Source organism: Rana temporaria, chromosome 1 (assembly GCF_905171775.1).
Source record: "Rana temporaria chromosome 1, aRanTem1.1, whole genome shotgun sequence".
In the NCBI taxonomy this organism is placed as follows: Eukaryota; Metazoa; Chordata; class Amphibia; order Anura; family Ranidae; genus Rana; species Rana temporaria.
In genome coordinates, this window is record NC_053489.1 from 240,319,041 (window position 1) to 240,341,571 (window position 22,531).

The window sequence follows — 22,531 nt, forward strand, 5'->3', positions numbered from 1 at the left end:
GTGGACATTGTTCTTCCATCCTTATGTCCTTGGCCGAAATGGAGGGAGGTGGCCATTTTTACATCCTCTGGATGTGATTCGGGCCCTATGAGTGTACTTATCTGCTACGATTCCGTTCCGGAAGTCGGTCTCACTGTTCGTGTCGCTGGCTGGTTCTACCAGTCTCGTCGGCCACCTTTTTCCGGGGTGGATCCGACGGATTGTGCTTCAGGCCTATGCCCTGAAGGGGCAGGCGCCTCCCTTTTGGGTTACGGCGCATTCGACCAGGGCGATCGGGGCCTCTTGGGCTTTCTGGCATCATGCGGATCATGTGGATGTGAGTGCATCTTCTGATGCCTCCTTCGGCCGCAGGGTGTTACAGGCGGCAGTTTACGGTTGGAGTTCCTCCGTTGAGTAACTCCGGTTTTGTTTGGGGTGTAACCTGTTTTTGCTGTGTTATTTTCCCACCCCTCTAATTTTTTTGACACTGCTTGGGGACGTCCCTAAGGTCAATGAAGGCTGTGTCCGTCTATGAACGAAAGAGAAAAAAGGATTTTTGTACTCACCGTAAAATCCATTTCTCTGAGTTCATAGACGGACACAGCACCCGCCCCTCCTTGGTTTGTACTGCTTGTTACGAACTGAAGCTGCTAGAGCAGAGTGGGGGTTATGCCTGGGGGAGCCACGCCCCCTGGGAGGAGCGGCATGAAGGAAAGTTTTTAACACCTTAAGTGCTGTAGAATTCTGCCTAAATCTCCTGGTAGGAAGAAGCATAACCCTAAGGTCAATGAAGGCTGTGTCCGTCTATGAACTCAGAGAAATGGATTTTACGGTGAGTACAAAAATCCTTTTTTTATTCTGCTGTAACCAATGACAGGTTGACTTGGCCCTGTGTTTTGGTTTATTGTCATGTTGGAATATGCAAGTACGTCCCATGAGCAGCTTCCTGGCTGATGAATGCAAATGTTCCTCCAGTATTTTATAAAGACATACTGCATTCATCTTGCCATCAATTTTGACCAAATTTCCTGTACCTTTTTTGTAGCTCGTACATCCCCAAAACATCAGCGATCCACCTCCGTGTTTCAAGTAGGAATGGTGTACCTTTCATTGTAGGCCTTGTTGACTCCCCTCCAAATGAAGCGTTTATGGTTGCGGCCAAAAAGCAACATTTTGGTCTCATCACTCCAAATGGCTTTGTGCCAGAAGGTTTGAGGCTTGTCTTTGTGCAATTTGGCATATTGTAAGTGGGATTCTTTGTGGCATTTGCGTAGTAATGGCTTTTCTCAGGCAACTCGACCATGCAGCCCATATTTCTTCCAGTGCCTCCTTATTGTGCATCTTGAAACGCCACATGTTTTCAGAGAGTCTTGTATTTCACCTGAAGTTATTTGTGTGTTTTCCTTTGCATCCCAACCTATTTTCCTGGCAGTTGTGGCTGCAATTTTAGTTGGTCTACCTGACCGTGGTTTGGTTTCAACAGAATCCCTAATTTTCCACTTCTTGATTAGCGTTTGAACTCTGCTGATTGCCATTCTTAATTTCTTGGATATCTTTTTATATCCCTTTCCTATTTTTATACAGTTAAACTACCTTTTCCCGCAGACCCTTTGACAATTCTTTGGCTTTCCCCATGACTCAGAATCCAGAAACGTCAGTGCAGCACTGGATGAAAGATGCAAGGGTCTGTCAGGAGTCCAGAAACCCATTGACCTTTTATACACACACACACCAATTACAAGCAAACAGATCACAGGTAAGGATGGTTACTGTGACAGAACCTATTGTCGCTGTGTGTTTTGGAATGGACTGTGGGCTGGCCTCCAGCCCACAGACTATGGCCCAGAAGAGACTGAGAGACTTGGGGACAAAATGGCATTGAAATAATGTAATGCTACAGCCATTCTTCCTACTTCCCTTGTAATTGTGTTGGGTCATGGCATGTAGACAAAGGTCAGGAGACATCTCCCAGCAGGGGATGTGTAAGGAGGGGCTGCCTTCTTATCATAATCCCTTGGTGTGTTTCATCTGTAGTTTCTGTTTCAATGTACAAGTGTTGAGTTCCCATTGGTTCTTCCTCATCCCCTACCCCCTCTATGACGAGGCTAAGGGGAGTGTCCCTAACTGTGTTTAAAGGTGTATGTTTTGTATTTTATAAACAGTTTTATGCTCTGCATGTTTAACCCTCAAGACTTGTGTGGCTTGCCTCGTGATTGAGGGGTTAAGGGCTGGCTATGGCGAGTCTGCAGGCTGCGGATGCCTTTTGGAGGACAGGAGACACAGTTCTAGCAGAGATGCCCAGCAGGGCTATCCGAGATCCGTCACGGTTACCTTCTAATAGCCATTCAAACCCCTTTGTGTCAACTTGTGTGCATGTCATGAGGCCAAAATCACCAGGGTATGTAAACTTTTGATCAGGGTCATTTGGGTAGTTTCTGTTTTTTATTACACAGTTGATTGATAATAAATGGCTTCAGCCAAACCCTAACCATGAGTGACAATAAAGTTTTTGTGTCGTCATTCATATTCTTTGAAAAATGCCCAAGAAATCAAAAATTCGCCCAGGGTATGTAAACTTATGAGCACAACTGTATATATAATCTCCAAAGGTTTCAACCAAATTGGGCTTAAACTTCAGGTGGTGTAAGGTTTTCAGAACCTCACGTAGGGATAATTGGTAATGTTTTCTTGAATATGAATAGAATACAGTGCCATCCTAGTAGTACTGTAATATGTTTCATTATGTTTGATTGCATACATACTTGTGTTCCTCAGGGTAGAGTACATGGAAAAGAGTCGCCACCTGCAAGAACAGCTGAATGAGCTGAAAACGGAAATAGAGTCCCTTAAGTTAAAGGAGCGAGAGAGCGCAATGGATATCATGCATGAGAATGCAGGAAGCAAGCAAAATACAATCAAAAAGGTGAGTGCCAAAGAGACCCTAACTAACTGGGAACACACTGTATCATTTCTGTTGGTGAATTGGATCCGTTTAATAGACAGAATCTTAACCACTTCCAGCCCAAGGACGTCATATGACGTCCTGGACTTTCAGTGGCGATATCTGAAAGATGCCTGCAGCCACAGGCATCATTCAGATATCCATCTCTTCAGCCGGCGAATCCCTGCACCATAAGAACGATCATAGCGGCGGTTCCGCCGCTTGATCGTTCTTATAGGCGGCGGGAGGGGATGCCCCCCCTCCGCTGCCATCCGGTGCTTCTCCCGGCTCTCCTTTGCCATCGGAGACCCGGACAAACAATCCGGAGAAACAATCCGCCGGTGTCCGATGGAAACCATAGAGTAGACTGGTGACCAGATGGTCACCAGTCATCTCTATGATCGTCGGAGGCCCGGGCGCGATGTTATGACGTCACGCCCGGGTCCTGGAATGTAAACACAGCCGCAATCACGGCTGAAAGCATTAGATCGGTGAATTTTTTTTCACGATCTAATGCTTTCCAGCCTGGAGGAGAGATGTGGGGTCTTATTGACCCTGCATCTCTCCATAAAGAGTACCTGTCACAGTGATTCCTATTACAAGGGATGTTTACATTCCTTGTAATAGGAATAAAAGTGATAAAAAAAAAAAAATGTAAACGCCCCTATCCCCGGTAGCTCGCGCTCAGAAGCGAACACACACGTAAGTCCCGCCCACATATGTAAACGCCGTTCAAACCACACATGTGAGGTATCGCCGCGTGCGTTAGAGCGCCAGCGACAATTCTAGCACTAGACCTCCTCTGTAACTCTAAATTTGTAACTTGTAAAAAAAAAATAATAAGCGACGCCTATGGAGATTTTTAAGTACTGACGTTTGGCGCCATTCCATGAGTGTGCGCAATTTTAAAGCGTGACATGTTGGGTCTCTATTTACTCAGCGTAACTTCATCTTTCACATTATACAAAAAAAATTGGGCTAACTTTACTGTTTTGTTATTTTTTAATTCACAAAACCGTTTTTTCCCCAAAAAAAAAGTTGCAATGGCCGGCATTTTATTCCCTAGGGTGTCTGCTAAAAAAACATATATAGTGTTTGGGGGTTCTGAGTCATTTTCTAACAAAAAAATGATGATTTATGCATGTAGGAGAGAAGTGCCAAAATAGGCCCGGTATGGAAGTGGTTAGAGTTGGCCATGTATGCAGGGCTGACTTTGGGAATGCTGTTAATTACCTCATGGCTGAAGATTGGGTGAGGATGTATGCAAATCCAACCGCACAAGATCGTCTGTAGGGAGATTCTACCATGTTTAGACATAAAATGCTAAATAAAAAAAAGAAACTTGCCTTTTTTTTTTTTTAATAACATTTAGTTTGCTCTAGAGATAAACCCTGGGCCTTTATGCCAAATCCATAAGAAGCCTAGTGAGGAGGAGAGATGAATATTGCTATGCAACAAAACTTTTACTCGCTGTATGCGACAGCTTTGCTGCTGTGAGCCAGTCTCATATAATGATGTTCGCTGTTCACATGCTCTGGCATTTTTCTTTTTTCCCGTCAGGGGAGGAGAGCTGTCTGCATCTGAGCGTGACCCATAGTGTGTGCCAGGTATTGTGTATGTATGTGCGTGTGTGTATGTGTGTTCTGTCATTTAACATTTGTGTAACACTAACCTGTGTGTTCATGAGTGTGTTTCTCTTCCAGCATGGAAGGCTAATTAGAATAATAAAAGCAACGGGTCTGTATTACTTTACTTTCAGTATGTTGATCCTACTTTTTTATATTAACTTTTCTAACCATTGAAATAGAGGTTTAGATTTAAAAAAAAAAAAAAAAATCCCAGTTAAAAACACATAGTGAAAATGTTACCCATGTTGCATCCTCAATGGAAAAGATTCACCCAAGGTTTATTAATGCACTCCCTTCTAGTGGGTGTTGTAACATTTGTGTTTGAAGAAGATCATGGTCTGCGTAGTTCCTCTGGTGGTTTGCTATAAAGCACATCATAAGCAGAGATGTTTTTAGACAAGAGAAGTTCAGACTTGAAGGTCACGTGAACAAGTATGATACAGTCTGTTCATGGCACACGTCGCCCAAATGAAATAATAATTTAAATGTTCGAATAATGTAGAGCGACTTAATATATATATATTTGCAAGTAGGTCGGGACAGCAATCGGCGAGCACATATCGCAATCCTTCAGGTGCAAACAGATAAGGAGATCATCCAATCCCCAAAAAATAGAAATAACGATAGTCCAATCTCTAGCACCTTGTATTTTTATTAGCTGCAAGAAAGCAATTGGAGGCTGCTGGTTTTCGCAGCTAATTGCGGCCACCTACATGTAATCACTCATACAGCAATCACATGCAGACTCACATTACCTCCAATTGTTTTTAATGGGGCTGGCTCTTGTAGCGAAATGCAGGAACCCGCGCTGGGGTTCTCCCATCTAATAGGAGGCAGGGTGCATTCACAGGTTGGAATGCACCCTAAGTGACCCCTTTTTTAGTTAATTTAAAGTGTTTGTAACCCTAAAAAATTAAGATCCTGTTCCTTTAAGGCATGAATAACAGCACAGTGCTTGTTCTGTGCAATTCTTCTCTTCCTAACTTGTAATAAACCTGGTTGATCCTGCCAGTTCCTGTGTCCTCCCTGCCTCTTCTGACCACGATTATAATGGCTACTGAGCACTGATTACCGTGGTCAGGTTATGTGCCTAGTCATCCGCAGCTCTCGTCTCTCCTCTGACAGTCTCTCCCACCTCCTTCCCTGTCAGCTATAGAGTGCTTCCTCCCCAACCCTCCCACCTCTATTCGGCTGCATAATGCAGCACGTATCAGTGTATCGCATGCAGATATGCAGCCATTAACAAAAGTGTAAGTGTTTGTTAGAAATAAAAAGCAAAATACTGTTTCCGACACTGCAGCTGTGTGGTCACGTGATCCCCCTGTGCTGGCCATCCTGTATCAATGGAGAGAACCAGGAGGGGCAGAGATTCCCCTGTGACGTCAGCCGGCCAGCAGAGGGGAATCTCAGCCCTCCTGCTTCTCTCCATAGATCAAGGCTGGCCAGCACGGGATCACGTGACCGCACAGCTGCGGTGTCAGAAACGGTATTTAGCCTTTTCTTTTCTAACAAACCCTTACACTATTGTTAATGGCGGCATATCTGCATGGCATACATGTAAAGTCACATAGTGACTTTATAAACACTTTAATTCAACTGGGAACTGACCTTTTTATGTAGCCTTGAATTTCATCTTCTCTGATCAGATGTGGTTGGTCTGCTAGTTGCACGTCAACCTAGTACCAAGATTACATTCATCAGAATTTGACAAATGCCATCTAGAAATTGCTAGAGATTTCTAGGGTTCTCTTGAAAATATGCATCAGAAAGGGAGTCTAGAAAACAAAGAAAAAGCAGCTGCAACTTTTTTTTTTTTTTAATCTAGAGCTACATACATTCTCAAACATAACTTTGTTGAAAGGCCGCTGTGTAAAAAATATAATTTTTGACTGGTGAAGAATAGAATTAATTGCATAATGAGTTCTTGAAAAATAATGTAATATTCAAATATGTCAGCCCAGGCCTCGGTTATGTAATAACTATATAAATTATGCATATGGTGTTTTTGTGAACCTTCATGAACACATTTGCAGGAAACAAAATTATACTTGATAGAGATCGACCATTATATCGGGCGATTTTTGGCATTTTTTAATTGGCCGATTGTGCTGCAAATGATGCTGATTTAATTTATGCACAGGGGCGATCCGACTCGTGGAGCGACTCAGAGCGACCCCGCACAGCGTGACTTCTATAATACAAGTCAATGCAAGTCGCCTAAAGTCTCCTGTTGGAGCAACTTGAGTCTCTCCTATCTGGGCAGCCTGCCAAGTCTGTGAGCATTGCTGATAAAAGAAGCAAAGAGATGCAATGTTTCTACTTATCAAAGGAATGAACTCTGGTGTGTAGAAGATCTCAGTTTAACCATTTAAAGACTAAATCTTTTCTGATATGTGTACAAGTAAAAATCCAATATTTTCTGCTAGAAAACCACTTGAAATCCCCAAACATTTTATTTATTTATTTATATATAATTTACCAAAGACCCTATATCGGCCAAGGCCGCCGCAATTTCGAAATATCGGCATAGGCCAGAGAAAAACCCATATCGGTCGATTTCTAATACTTGAGATTTAAAGATGACACTAGTACAAAGGTGTCTACTATTGCCATACCTCTGTTCATCGTCTGTGTTAAGTGTTGCCCCCTGCATCGGAAAGTCTACCATGCCTCTTGGTTTCATTTTACCTTACCTTTTAGCACGATCTACAGTGAGAACTGTTCTTACTTCTCAGCTGATGGGGAACATTATCTGCATTTTTCTGTGCGTGTTTTCTTTTCATAATGCCCATCCTCGTATTGTCATCACTATTTTCTGCATGTTTTTTTTCTCTGATCTCCTGCAGTGCTCGTATTCATTTTTCATTGTCTACTTTTTATTAGTGTGAATATTGCTCAGTTCATTTTTACACACTAAACCGTCTGCTGTGCTGACACTGCTGTCTTTTACTCATTTTAAGATTTTCTTGCACCATTAAACCTGCTCTTATTCCTTTTCTTGAAGTGTCTTCTCTGGTTACTGTATATTTCATCACAGAACTGTAAATGAAACGCTATTTTCTTTTTTTTGTGCATTGAAGGACACATTCACTCTTGAGTTATATTGTTGTCTACAGGAAGATTGGACCCTGGCAAGCAAAAAAAAAAACTAGGCCAGCTCAAGATATCCCTGCCTACTGCAAGCATGTTTATCTGCTAGTATCCTATGAGAATAGACATCTGTTTTTGTTTTTGTTTTTTTCTTACTCGGAATGGCTGTGTCAAATGCTAACCTATTATTTGCTAGCACAAATTTTCTTCTGCATTTTTCCTTCAGTCAATGCTTCTTCTCTACATTGCTGCTAGACCCCCTGCAAAGCACCTTTCAGACCCTTTGGCATTACCTCAGCACATGCCCTATCACAGAAAACCCACTCTGTGAGTAGTCCTATCGGCACTAGCACCGAAAGCTATCCCATTTACTCTAGTTGCTGGGTGCCCTTTAATAAGAAAGATGTAATGCTGAGGGACTGAGCGCTAACATCATCCGCTGGGTGGAGTGTTGCACCTGCGATGTCTTTTCCTGGCATTCAGTGTTGATGAAGCATTTCCACACTGCTGCTCCTACTTTGCAAAAAGAGCCACATGGAACTATGACCTACAACTTTCTGGATTTCGTGAGACCTAGCCTTATACCCCTGAGCTTTCCATTTCCTAACTGCCATGCACCGCAACGTATCTGACTTTAGACATGGCTTGGGAGGGCAGCCTTGCTGTAATTGGTGGACAGTCTTTGTAACAAGTGCCCCATCTCACACTCTGTTCTGGTGTGGCTTGCTTTGATGCAACCAATGTCTGCAGCCCAGAATCAGGTTCCTCTCTGAACCTAGAGTCTGTCCCAACTTTGGAGTCCTCTGGCTGAGATTTTTAACTACTGTCATGCAAGAGTTTATGGCCCAAATATCCAGTAATTTACAGAGTCACTCCTTTTATTGCCAGATAAACTTGCACATGAGGAGTGTCCTGCCATTATTCGCAAAGTAAAAGACACAGTTTGTGCGCTAAATGATGCGGTGTGCACAACTCTGAAACTCCTAATGCGTCTATCCCCCTCTCTTCCCCTCCAGAAGAACATATTTGCCTTGTATCAGTTTAGGGAGGACTTTAAAAAAGTGGTCCATCCCTGCTGTGGATATAGCAGTATCCCACTGGAAACTACTATTCCAATGAAAGATGCACCCGTCTTTAACCACTTCCCGCCCGCCGGCCGTCAAATAATGGCTGGGTGGTGCGGCTCTTGTTCTGGCTGGGTGCCTTATGATGTCCTCGGCCCTCTAGGGGGCGCATGCGCTCCCGCCGCGTCACTTGAGTACAGATGCGTGTGCCCAGTGGCCGCCGGGCACCCGCGATTGCCTGGTAACAGAGCAGGAGTGTGGATCTGTGTGTTTAAACACTCAGATCCACGTCCTGTCAGAGGAGACAAATGGTGTGTTCCCACTATAGAGGAACACTGATTGGTCTCCTCCCCTTGTGAGTCTTCTCCCCCTACAGTTAGAATCACTCCCTAGGACACACCTAACACCTTCCCTGCCCCCTAGTGTTAACCCCTTCCCTGCAAGTCACATTTACACAGTAATCAATGCATTTTTATAGCACTGATCGCTGTATAAATGTGAATGGTCCCAAAATAGTGTTAAAAGTGTCCGATATGTCCACCGAAATATCACAGTCACGATAAAAATCGCTGCCATTACTAGTGGAAAAAAAAGCCATAATTCTATCCCCTATTTTGTAAACGCTATAACTTTTACGCAAACCAATCAATATGCGCTTATTGAGATTTATATTTTTGGTAAAAAAAAAAAATAGAATACATATCGGCCTAAACTGAGGAAAACATTAAAAAAAAAAAAAACATTTAGATATTTATTATAGCAAAAAGTAAAATATTTAGTTTGGGTACAGTATCGCATGACCGTGCAATTGTCATTCAACGTGCGACCGTGCTGAAAAATGGCTTGGGCAGGAAGGGGATTTAAGTGCCCTGTATTGAGGTGGTTAAGGACCCAACCGTTAAGCATTTGGTAGCCTTCTCTAGGCTCTATTCTTGCTGGCAGGCTCTGATCTTCATTCCATGTTAAAGTGAATGTAAGACCTCACATATACCCAGTAATGTGAACAGCCTCAAATGATGCACAGATATGAAACAACTCTTCCTACATAAGTTTTACTTGTATATCTGCTGTCTTCAGCTTGCTATATTCTTTAGAAAGTGCACATTGTGTTGGCTATTCTCTTCCTGTTCAGCACTGGAAGTTAAGTCTTGCCATACACTGTGTGACAGCTGATTGGAGGGAAGGCACCCCCCCCCCCTCCACATAGACCGAGAACGGAAGTAATGTGCAGAACTGTGCTGTGAATAGACCAGCTCTCTGCTAAACTATTTATAGGACCCACGCCGGCACACATTTCAGACTGGCTTTATCTTGGTTGTCAGAGAACTTGTCAGAAGTTAATATGATAACAGAAGAACGGAACAGCAGATAGACTCAGGACTCGGAACCTGTTAAGCTGGGGGAGAGCTGTTCAGGGGACTTGGTTGTCAGAGGGATTTTGCCCCTCAGTCAATATCCTGAAGCTTTGGGCAGTTTTGGATCTCCTTGCAAGGCATTTGATATCTGTCTATCATATTCTGCTCGGATAACATACCCTTAGGATCGCACAGGTCATCTATTTGCATTAAACCCTTATTAGTCCACCATTCGAACGCAAGGGGAGTGAAGCCCGGGATGAATGCTCTATTTTTTAACAAAGGTGCCAATAGCGAATGGGGAGACTTGAATTTCTGAGATCTTGAGAGCCTGTCCCATATTTCTAGCGAGAATGATAAGGTAGGGCATAATATCATTGGCCTCTCTTTAATTGGGAGCCACATAATGTGGTAAATTGGGCTGGGACAGCAAGAATAACATTCCATAGCCATCCATATGGCTTGTGATTGCTGGGAGTGGAATCTGGTGAGTTGCGCCAGCTGAGCAGCGTAGAAGTATTTCTGTAAATCCGGAAGACCAAGTCCACCTTTCCGTTTTGGTGTGTATAAAATACTCTTATTCACCCTAGGCCTCTTGTCCCCCCAGATAAACTGGAGGAGTTTTCTTTGAAACATTTTAAGGTCATTTTGGGACAATGGTACTGGTAAGGTGCGAAAGAAGTACAATAATCTAGGTAAAATATTAATTTTTATCGAGTGTAGTCTGCCAAACCACGATGGAAGGTGGATCTGCCACTTAGCTAAATCCTCTGTCAATCGTTTAAAGATGGCTGGGTAATTCCTCTTGTATAAAGTTCCAATAGATGATGTCAAATGTATACCCAGATAGGGGAGTGCTTCAGGTTTCCACGGGAATTAAAATGACTGTTCAAGCGTTGTCTGGATGGAGCTGGGTAGTGATGGGTTCAGTGCCCTAGATTTTCTGTGGTTCATTTTTAGCCCAGAGATATCAGAAAATGGTTGTAAAATAGCGTATAATTTAGGGCGGGAGGTGATCGGTGAGGTCAAGGTTAGCAATAGGTCCGTCCACAAAGAGCAGACACTTATGTTCATAGTCTCCACAGTCAATTCCTCAGATATCTCGGCATGAGCGTATTTTAATCGCTAGAGGCTCTATCGCTAGAGCGAATAATAACGGTGATAACGGGCAACCCTTCCTAGTTCCCCTCTTGATAGCGAAAGATTGGGATGAATATCCCCAGAGCATTAACAAAGCACATGGAGTGTCATATAATGTCTGAAGAAGATCTATAAAGCGCTCTCCAAATCCAAAACGACTGAGGACATCAAACAGGTAATCCCAGGAGATGGAATCAAACGCCTTCTGGATGTCCAATGAAAGTAGCATACCCCTCCTAGTTCCCCTAACGTCCCAGTCGGATTGCACAGCTGAAATTAGATTTATTAACCTACGGGTTTGGTCTGATGCCTGCCTATTCGGGATAAAACCTGCCTGATCAGGATGGATATAACGCAGGAGAAAGGAAATGGGGCGATGATTGGCACAGTCCCCATGGTCTTTCCCTGGTTTTGGGATTACATTGATATATGCTGCATTTTCATGACTGGGGAGCTTACTGTCAAGTCTCAGAGCATTAAAGTAAGAACACAGGTGGGAAGTAAGAATGTCCTGATATTTCCTATAGTAGTGACCAGGGAACCTTAGTGGGATGCATGGATTTTTATCGCAGCCTTGATCTCGGTGTCTGAAAATGCTTCATCCATCAGATCTGCGTGGGCTTGCGGCAATTGAATATCGCGAAAGAACGTCTCCGCCCTGGATGGGTCAAATTCTTTTAGTAAACTATACAGCTTAGCATAAGGTTTGTAAAATTCCCTAATAATCCTTTCAGGGTTTTGGGTGGGAAGGCCAGTGAGTAATCTTAATTTAGGCAAGGTCAGTGTGTACGGACGAGGTACTAGCTTTCTAGCTAACATTGTAGTTGGCTTGTCCCCCAGAACCTGTGTTTAGACCAACTAAGTTCAAAACTAGCTTCATCTATTTTGTGTCGAAGGTCTATCTGGGGGTTCCTAACCTGTTCCCTCATTAACTCCTATAAATTTGTCTCTAATTGCTTAATCGCCTGTTCTCAGGTCCGTTTCGCACTGGCCGCCACTTGTATTAGTTTACCCCGTATTGTAGCCTTATGGGCTAACCAGTTAATTGCGGGAGACATGTCCGATGACTTGTTCGTTCTAAAATACTCCTGTATTTCCTTCTCTATCTCAACATAAAGTATATGATCGTTTAACAGATTCGCATTAAGTCTCCACGGGGAGGGTTAAGATTTAGTCCATAGCCCCATAGTGGAGAGTTTGATCGGGGAATGATCCGACCAAGGGGTGGATAATATTTTAACCGACTTTATATATGGGAGCAAGGGGGTGCGCACTAAAAGATGATCTGTAAAAAGGATATGAGATTCCCCAACTGGGGAATCTCATATCCTATCCAAGGGCCCCTTTCTCTAAGTAAGTAGGCAGAGTTCAAACTGTAGGCTAGGAGCCCCATGGAGCAGATAGTTTACCGTACAAAAAACATAAAAAAAAAACGAAAACAAAATTGTTAATGTACAGTCAAAGTGGCCTCGCTAAGTCCATCTAACAAAAAGGACCCGGATCAGGCTTTCATGACTGAACTTTACAGAGCCCCAGAAGGGGTAAAAAATGTCTATAATCAGGCGCTCTGGCGGGAATTCCTGGCCTAAGGACGCTTACGATCCTGCCACAGCGTAGAGAGGGGACGATGATCCCAATGAGGGGGAGATGGTGCCGGAGAATCCCGCGTGATGATGCAGAGATCAAGCAGTAGATCTTGGCCTGCTTGGAACGTAGAAAGAGAGTGGGACCTTCCTTTATAAGTAAATGTCAACTTGAATGGAAAAGCTCATCGGTACTTAATCTGTTTGTCCATAAGCTGTTGCAATAGTGGTCCCAGATTTCTACATTTTTGCACTGTAGACGGTGCCAAATCTGTAAAATGCTGTACGGGTGCTCCAGACAGCAGCAAGTCCTACCTGTTGCGAGCCACAAACATCATCTTCTCCTTTATGCAATAATAGTGCGGCTTGACTATGATATTGCGTGGTAACCCATCTGCCCTCGGGGCCGCCAGTGCTCCATGAATACGGTCAATCTCCATATGGTGGGGGGCAATGTCAGGAATCGGTTCTCTCATTAATTCTTTCATGGCCCCCTGTAGGTCAGTGTGTGTTTCAGGGAGTCCACAGTTGCGTAGCTTGTATCTACGTAAACGATTCTCCAAATCTTCAATTTTTGTGTAGGCCTCCTCCAACCTATCCTGGAGGTCCGTAAGCATGGTAGAGTTCTGATTGACCTTTTTGATGGTACTATCCACCTTATTTTCTATGAGCTCAAAACGTTCGCCCAAACTGCGAATGTCCTTTTTAAGGTCAGTTGTGATTAGAGTACAGGCCTTGTAGAGTTCCTGCTAGAGCATGGTAGAAAAACTAGCCAGCAATACAGCATTAGGAGAGTAGTGAGCAAGCTGGGGTGCTGGTATGTCCTGGCTAGACTGACCTAACAGGGCCTCTGTCAGTTCTGCCATGTTCCTGTCCATTGAGGATGTAGGGGAATTAACTGATTCTTGCCTGTCAGTGTATAGGGCTGGGGATAGGGGATGTGATAGTAACTCACCCCGCAGGTCAGTCCCCATATCCCCAGATGATTGAGAAGAGAACGGATCTCTAAAGGGTTCTGGATGGCTCTGTTTGTCTCCCCTCTGAGCGGTGCTTTCAGATCTGGCTGCCGTGCTGCCTAGTGTATCAGGACGCCCAGGCGCCATATTGGATTGCGGTTGGGGCCAGGGGAAGACCTCACTCCTTTCCTGGCCTTGGGCTGTTTATGCTGTCCCCACTTCGGTTGGCCCTGTCCCCGCCGGTTCATTACCGTTTAGGGGCTTCGATCGTCCAGATCCCGGTTCTCGGACACCGCTGCCTGCGCTGTATTTTGCTCTATAGGGTCAGGGTGCGGGTAGCTTGGTCAGTTTGCCACCTCCTCCCGAGATCCCGTGCATGCGCACTTGGAATTCCACTTTAAAAGCTGCAAAATCTGCTTCTTGCAAGGTCTACAATTACACATGGAAGGATCAAGGACATGGCAATGTTTGCCCCAGGACTTTGTTCCTACCTACTGCCAGTTTAGTTAGGTCTTTGAGCTACAGACAGGGCCGGACTGGGAATAAAATCCAGCCCTGGAAAAAATTTCATACCAGCCCCATAGCATTATTATACCAGCCCAACAGCCTAACGTCATTATTTTCTTGTTCATAAAAGGGAAAACCATACATTATAAAGCACATTTGAAGAGTGTATTATATATAGATAAGACAGATGTGAAAGCACATAGGGCTTATATATATATATATATATATATATATATATATATATATATATATATATATATATATATATATATATATTCGGGGCTCAAAATTTAAAATCCTGAGCTACTAGCCAGACCTCAAGGGTTACTCGCCACCAGTTGCCACGCCCATCCCATACCATGTGCCGCCCCTAAACACACCCTCATAAATGATCTCATGAAATTACACTTAAATGGTTTATGCAGAATAAGCTATAAAAATAAATATTAACAACAACTTTATCCATGTCCAAAACTGCAGCCTGCCCGTGCCCGCCAAATGCAGTAATGTGTCCCCAATGCAGCCCATGCCCGCCAAATGCAGTAATGTGTCCCCAATGCAGCCTGTGCCCGCCAAATGCAGTAATGTGTCCCCAATGCAGCCTGTGCCCGCCAAATGCAGCAATGTGTCCCCAAATGCAGCCATGTGTAGCCTTGCGTCCCCAAATGTGCTGCCTGTAATGCCAGGGAGTCTGCCCGTAATGCCAGGGAGTCTGCCCGTAATGCCAGGAAGTCTACAGGGGGTGCTAAACAGTGGGAGTTGCCTGCTGTGATTTCACCCTGTGGCCACCAGGGGGAGTTGGCCAGTAAAAATGCAACTGAACGACAGCGCCCTCAAATGAAGACAGAGTTACCTGTTTCAAGATACGGTAAGACTGTTACAGTTTGTGATTCAAGTGAAGTAGCAGTGTGCCCGGTGAGGAGGAGATCTGCAGACGGTGTAAAGATGGACTTGCTGCAGTGTGTTACCCAGATCAGTGGGGAGACGCACGTTAAAACCCTCTTTGCAGCAAGGTCAAAGACTGAAAAAAAATCTATGGACTATGGGTGCACCTAAGGTAGTCCAGCAGAATGTTGAGAGAGATATGTTAGGGGTGACCAAAACAGATGGTGTGTCATGTACCCTAGCGATTGAGACAGGTGCTGCAGAGTTGCCAAGGGAAACCGCCAAGGAGCCTGTATTGGTAAGGCAAGGGGTTTCCCAGGACAACTGTGAAGCCGCCCTAGTGGGCAAAATAGTTCCTTTGGAGAGGAAGGGTAATGTGCTGAGTCGCATGCAGGGTGCCATGCGTTCTGATAAAAGTCAATCTGATAGAGGTTATAGAACTGCTATGTTTATGAATGCCGATGTTGTTGATGATACAGGTACCTTTGGTGATGTGTTCACTAGTAATGAGGTAGGGGTGATCGCTAAACAGGTTATGCGATTTCCCTTTAGCAACAGTAGATAAGGTTGCAGAGGTGTCCTTAGAAACCTCCAGGAAGCTCTGTGTGTTGGAGCCAGAGGTTGCCAGGGATAACTGTGGTGCCACTCTGATAGATAAGAGGGTACTTGACCTTCGTGATGAGAAAAATGGTAAAACTGAAATGTCTGAATTTGCTTGTAGTGATAATGTGTTACTACAGCCTGTCACTGCTGACAGAAAAGGTCCTCATGAGTTTAATGAAGCACCACACAGTGGTCAAATTATGTTATTGCAGCCTGCTGTGTTTAAAAATGTGTTTGCGGTGGACACAAATTCTGCTATGCAAAATGGAGAGACTGCAGGGCCGGTAGACACAGGTGCATTGGCTTTTGCAGAAGTTAACCCTCTCCAGTTGGAAGCATCTGAAAAGGGCGCATACATAGCAGAGGTTTTGTCCTCAACAAAAGAGATGAGTAATGTTAGGCTTCAGAATGATATGGTAATGGATAGCGATTTGGAGGCGCTCAGTGTTGCTGAAAGTGAGAGGATGAGTGTCGCACATGCGATTTGCAGTGCTCAAGGGGAGTCGCAAGTTTTGTCAGTTACCTCTGAGGTAGAGGTCTCTTTAAATGACTCGGCCTCTCACGCTTTAGCAAATGAGCCCCTCCATATCGTTAGTAAAGGGAACATTCCTAGAGTTCTGTGTTTAGATATGGCATGTCTAAAAATGACTGAGATATTGTTGCAATTGGTGAAAACCTTTCCAATGTACACCTGCGTGTATCCACAGCAGAGGAGTGACGTGGTACTGCGTAGTACCAATCGGTGGTACCGGCGTTGTTAAGCAATGTTGATGAAAATTGGTTGCTGTACTGTTGGTTAATTTTGTGGAAAGTTGTCTCACAGTTCTCTTTGAGAGTGCTTCCAGCAGCGGTTGTGTGCAGAAGGCGCTCAGGGGAATTGTTAGAAGAATCAGAGACAGTAGACATAGGGGAAGTCTCTCCGTCTGCTGATGTGATGAGGTGTATTCCTACGGGTGCGGTCCGAGGTACGGTTGAGCAGTGGTTGGTACATGGCGCGCATACTGTCTCACCCTCTAGACCTCGTGAAAAGGAAGGGCTCGGAATGGACGTGGCATTAATGGGAATTCAGTCCATCACTCGCAGAGAGGTGCAGTTTGAGGTACCCGGGAAATAACAGTAATGGTAACTGTAATGGAAAAGTGTATGGGAAGCACTGTCAGAAAATTCTGAGCTATTGGTTGAGGTACCAATGGATACAGAAATGGTTAAAGCGATTGGTATGGGAAAATGTGCGTTGGTAGGACAATTGCTATTGGAGTGTTGGACAACAGGGGGCGATGTGAAACTGCGGGACTGTCCCATAGGGAGTAACTGCTCGACTGTAGGTGGTCCCTCCATAGACTCTGTCCTAACAAGGGGACCAGAGGTCGCAATGACCATGCTGAGTTGAGTAACCCCCTGTGGAACATTGCTGTTGAGGTTAAACAGAAGGATGTGGTGTTGATCTCAGATGGTTTGGTTGCCAAAGGTAGCAACATAGGGGTTAGTGAACCTGAGAAACAAATGTTGTTGGTTAGTGTTGCGTCAGGTAGTGAGAGTGGTCAGTCCCTGATGGATCCCATGGAAGTAGGTCCCCAACAGTCCCAGGAGAGTAGGTCCGTGGGAGGAAAAAGAGGGACCCTGAGGCCAGAAGGTAGAAGGGATAGAGGGATTAGTGAGAGCCCATGGTTTAGGAAGAAGTGCTGGTGGAAGCACACCCGGAAGAAGATGTGGGTAGAGTGCCCCTTTAGAGGAAAGATTGGGCAGATTAGGACTATGCTGCTCATAGTTGGCACAAAGGTGCCACGGCGTAGTGTTGGTGGAAACCTACCTGGAAAAAATGGGCCTGTGCAGCCAATGGTTGGCACAGAGGTGACCCATTTGTGATGATGGGTCTGTGTGTTCCTCCCTCCGGTTCGAAACAGAGGGGGAGGGTATGTGATGGTGTGACTCTGTCCTACATGAATGATGGCGGGTTTTCGCCATATTTTGGAGAGACAGACACCTTAATTATACAGCTGTGTGGTCAGCTTTTTAAGTCTGACCTTAACAGCATTCAGGGCCCCACCCCACAGACAGGAGGTCTGTGCTAAGGAGTCAGGTGACTCCCAAAAAGCTCTGTGAGAGAAGTCAGAGTGGATGCGTCATTCAGAGGTCATTCAGGTTGGAGCAGCAAGATGTAAGCTAGATGTGTGCTTATCTCTGAAACTGGTAGTTCTGAGGAGCAGAACTTGGGGCCTAAGCTAAAGGCCTGAAACAGCAGGACGGCTAGTGTGAAAGCCGAGAGGCTGAACTGTTGATTCTTTTTCAAGATACAGGAAGGATGGAACCCCTGCGAGGGCTGCAAATATATATGTGAACTTTTGATGTTTTTAAATAAAAGTGGGCTACCAAGCCCTTAATATCGCACCTACCGTTGGAGTCTGATTCCCCAATCTTACAGTGTGTATGTGTGTGTGTGTGTGTATATATATATATATATATATATATATATATATATATATATATATATATATATATATATATATATATATATATATATATATATATATATATACAGTATATATATATATATATATATATATATATATATATATATAATAAAAAAAATTCCAGTTAAGTGGGGGGACCACCTTCCGTCGAAAGAATACACTAAAGTAAAGGGGGGAAGGTACATTTACATTATTGTATTCTATCCCCCTTACATCACTGACCTCTCAGGTGCACCGTGCAGAGATCAGTCAGTCGGCTCCAGCTCGGTGGCTCTGGTTTTATTCAATAGTCTCCTCACCACAGTCCACACACATCTGACTTCTCCCATGACCCCCATCCTGGTGGTGCTCCCACTCTTGACTCCTCTCCAGACTCCCTCGGAGACTGCAGACATGATACAGGAGATGGTCAGAGACTTGCAGACAAGATACAGGAGATGGTCAGAGACTGCAGACATGATACAAGAGCTCAATGCAGCCTCACCAGTGCCCATCAATTGCAGCCCTTCGCTGTTCCCATCAATTGCAGCCTCGCTGTTCCCACCAATTGCAGCCTCGCTGTTCCCACCAATTGCAGCCTCGCTGTTCCCACCAATTGCAGCCTCGCTGTTCCCACCAATTGCAGCCTCGCTGTTCCCACCAATTGCAGCCTCGCTGTTCCCACCAATTGCAGCCTCGCTGTTCCCACCAATTGCAGCCTCGCTGTGCCCACCAAATGCAGTCTCAGTGTGCCCACCAAATGCAGTCTGTGTGCCCACCATTGCAGCCCCTCCTGGACCACATGTCCCTGTCTATGGGAAGGTGTGCTGTTGATGCTCTGTATGGTACCTTCCATGCCAGCAGGATATCCATGATGGCCAGCAGCAGGCAGGGTCGGTTCTCGTTTTGGATGGGGACAGTGCTCCTTCCAGAGGATCTCTGCTGTGAGATAGAGAGGTCCCTGGCCACTTGCACCTTCAGCAGTCCTCATTTTCCAGCCAGTCTGCCTGTCCTCTGGTCCTGGGGAAGTGGAGCTCACATGGGTGGGGGCAAAAAGCAGGGGGAGTGGAGATCACAGGGGTGGGCAGCGGAGAGCGGTGGGGGGAGAGCTTGAGAGCACTGGGGGGAGCCAAAAAGAACGGGTGGAGGGCACTGGGGGGCTGGACAGCACTGAGGGGGCTAAGAGTGTGGGGGGCGAAGAGCAGTGGGGGGGCAGAAAGAACAGGGGTGGAGAGCACGGGGGCTGGAAAGCATTGGGGGGTACAAAGAGCAGGGGGAGTGGAGAGCACTGGGGGGTGGAGAGCAATGTGGGGGCCAGAAAGAACAGGGGGTGGAATGCACAGGGGGGGTGGAGAGCACTATGGGGGCGAAGAGCACTGGCGGGGTTGGAGAACACATGGGTGGGGGCAAAGTACAGGGGGGAGTGGAAAGTACAGGGGTGGGGAGCGGAGAGTGCTGGGGGGAGCTTGATAGCACTGAAAGGGGAGCCATAAAGAACAGGGGTGGAGAGCACTGTGGGGGGTGAAGAGAACTGGGGGGAGCTTGAGAGCACGGATTGGGGGGCAGAAAGAACAGGTGGGGAGCATGGGGACTGGAGAGCTATGGGTGGAGCTTGAGAGCACCGGGGGGGGGCAAAAAGAACAGGGTGGGAAGCACGGGGGCTGGAGAGCACTGGGGGGGCTGGAGAGCTATGGGAGGAGCTTGAGAGCACCGGGGGGGGCAGAAAGAACAGGGGTGGGGAGCACGGGGGGCTGGAGAGCACTTTGGGGGGGCTGGAGAGCGATGGGGAGCAGAGATCATTGGGGGGAGTGGAGAGCACAGGGGTGGGGGCTGGATAATGATGGGGGGAGTAGAGAGCACTGGGATGGTGCCTAGAGAAGGATGAGAGCTGGGGGGCAGAAAAAACAGGGGTGGAGGCTGGAGAGTGTGGTGGGGGAGGAGACCACTGGGAGGGGCCAGCAAAATAAGTTTGATAGGGGGAGAAACAGGGGCAGCTGCATATAGAGGAATTGAGCTTTCTATATTCCTCTATGCAGCCGCTGAATGCTTGATTCTCCTCTCCCTCCTGCAAGCATTCAGCGGCTGCATGGAGGAATGTAGAAAGCTCAGTTCCTCTATATGCCCCCCCGGCCGATCCTCCTATCCAGGCACACAGAGCAGGCGGGCATCTCATCCTGTGCATCACTGAGCTGGCTGAGTTTGTGTTCAGCGGCGGTGCTGTAACAAGGTCCCACCCCCCTAGGACTGCTCGTATGATAGGCTGAACACATATTCTATCTACTAGCACTCGAGCCGGTCTAGGGGGGTGGGACCTTGTTACAGCGCCGCCGCCGAACACAGACCCAGCCAGCGCCGTTATACACAGGAGGAGGAGAAGAGAGGGAGGAAGGGAGCGGAGTGCTGCAGCCACAACTCAAAGCGGTCCCAGGGCAGCCGGCCTACCGGGAAGTTTCCCCGTATCCCGGCAGGCCAGTCCGGCCCTGGCTACAGACGGCTCCCAATTCTTTTTTTTTTTTTTTTTTTTTTTTTCTTGGGCCTGTTTGCATTTGCTTCAGTTGTACTACTTTTGGATGTCCTGAAGATGAATGACTTCCTGTGTCCCTAAATGAATGAGAAAACTGGATTTTTGTACTCTCTGTAAACTCCTTTTCTTCAAGCCCATTGGGAAAAACAGTTCCTACCTCTGCTTTGCTACAAAATTGATGCATGCCTTTCCAGAAGGAGGGGGGTTATCCTTGGCTGCCCTACAATATTTTTTTTGTTTGCCTGTGTTTCGATCTTTCTGTAGGCATTGGTATAACCCCAAAGTGAATTACTTCCTGTGCCTCCCCAATGGACTCGAAGAGAAAGATTTTACGATGAGCACACACATCCCGTTTGTGCTGCTTTTAATTCAGACATACCAGGTTTCTCAAATACTGCTTCATTTATATTAGAATTTCCTCTGGCGGTTTTCTCACACTCTGCTAATTTTCCAACAATGCTGTTGTTCATCTCCCAATGATAAATCAGCAATGCAGTGAGGTCCATATATACAGCATACACTGTATACACTGAGGCTTTTGTCCCTAGTAACGATTAGATTATTAGTTTGATTTTTTTAATGCTGGTTATAAAATAAAGGCAATCCACTTTGGGCAACATCACATGTTTATTTTTTGTAGCTTTTCCATACTGCCATTTCTTGTCAAAATGAAACTTACATTCTTGATAAGCCTACAAAAAAAACCTTTTCTATGTGTTCAGCATGTTTCTGTGCTGTGCTTCATTATTTTCATGCTAATTGACATGGTACTATGTTTACATTTTTACTGGTATGATGCAATTTGTGGGCCTCCTTGCATACCATTTTGGCTCTAGGCATGCAAGCTTGCAGAGCATTATTGATTTCAATTTAGTACAGTTGTTTGTTTTTTCAGTGGATTGCATGTTGTATTGGAGCAGGTATTAAACACTGCATTACCAAGCAGTGAGCATCCCCTCCCTTCGTTTACAGGGCTTTCCTCTCTGCTACAGCTTTCATCACGCCGCCCTCCTCTTCTCACACACGAGGTGTTCCATATTTCAGGGGAAGCCAGCCGCCCAGCATCACTCTTAATTGGATGCGAGAGCCGAGCTGGCCGACAGAGAGAATGGGGGCAGCCGGAGGCGCCCCTAGGGAATCCCCCTCCCTTCGCCTTCTTTCCCTGCTCACATTGCGATGTGCACCGGAGCAGAAATGCTGTGTTCCTAGTGTGTGCTCCAGCTGCCTGTATAACCACTTAGAATCCTTAACACATTTCCATCACATGGGCCTAAGCTTGCAAGCCGAGAATGATCTGAAATATGTATCATGTCTGTTTGGCCATTTAAATATTTATTTTTCTCTCCTTTTTATAATGCATCTGTAGTACAGTCAATGTGTGATGCATTAGATTACTGGCTTCTCATGATGTCTTGGTAGCACAGATCAGGGTATCTGTGTGATAGGATGTAAATGTTACATTTTGTAATACATGAAAAGTTCAATAAACTTAATGAGAAGTGTATGTTTCAAGGAAGAAGCTAAATGTAAGTAGGATGTGTTATGATGTGTGACCAATTCCCACTGTAGCAGTTTTATGCTAAATGTGTGGTGCCTACACTTGATTAAAGCTAGTGGTGTGGAGGGGATCCTTCTACGTGTGCGGTTTTCTTCAGCAGCTACACAATATATTCTAGAACTGCTTATATGGCAGAATAGGTCGGCATCTTGACTTTAAAGAAAATAAAAGGTATTATTAGTAGCGCAACAATTTTCAAGTACATACAGTGCAATAAAATACATTTGTTACTCACCTGATTTTCTTGCACATACTCGACACTAAATGT

At 45.4% G+C, this 22,531-nt stretch overlaps 1 protein-coding gene across 2 annotated transcripts in view; it reads left to right on the forward strand.

Moving 5' to 3' along the window:
• NF2 (neurofibromin 2) overlaps nt 1-22,531 on the forward strand; it is a 158,955-nt gene that overhangs the window by 112,200 nt on the left and 24,224 nt on the right. The window contains exons 16-17 of one of the 2 annotated variants that reach the window (XM_040351958.1): nt 2,755-2,902; nt 4,481-4,527. In XM_040351958.1, the coding sequence (XP_040207892.1) occupies nt 2,755-2,902; nt 4,481-4,504 (172 nt within the window). In that variant the 3' untranslated portion in view covers nt 4,505-4,527. The remainder of the gene's footprint in view (nt 1-2,754; nt 2,903-4,480; nt 4,528-22,531) is intronic. The other variant, XM_040351957.1, reaches the window with a different exon arrangement.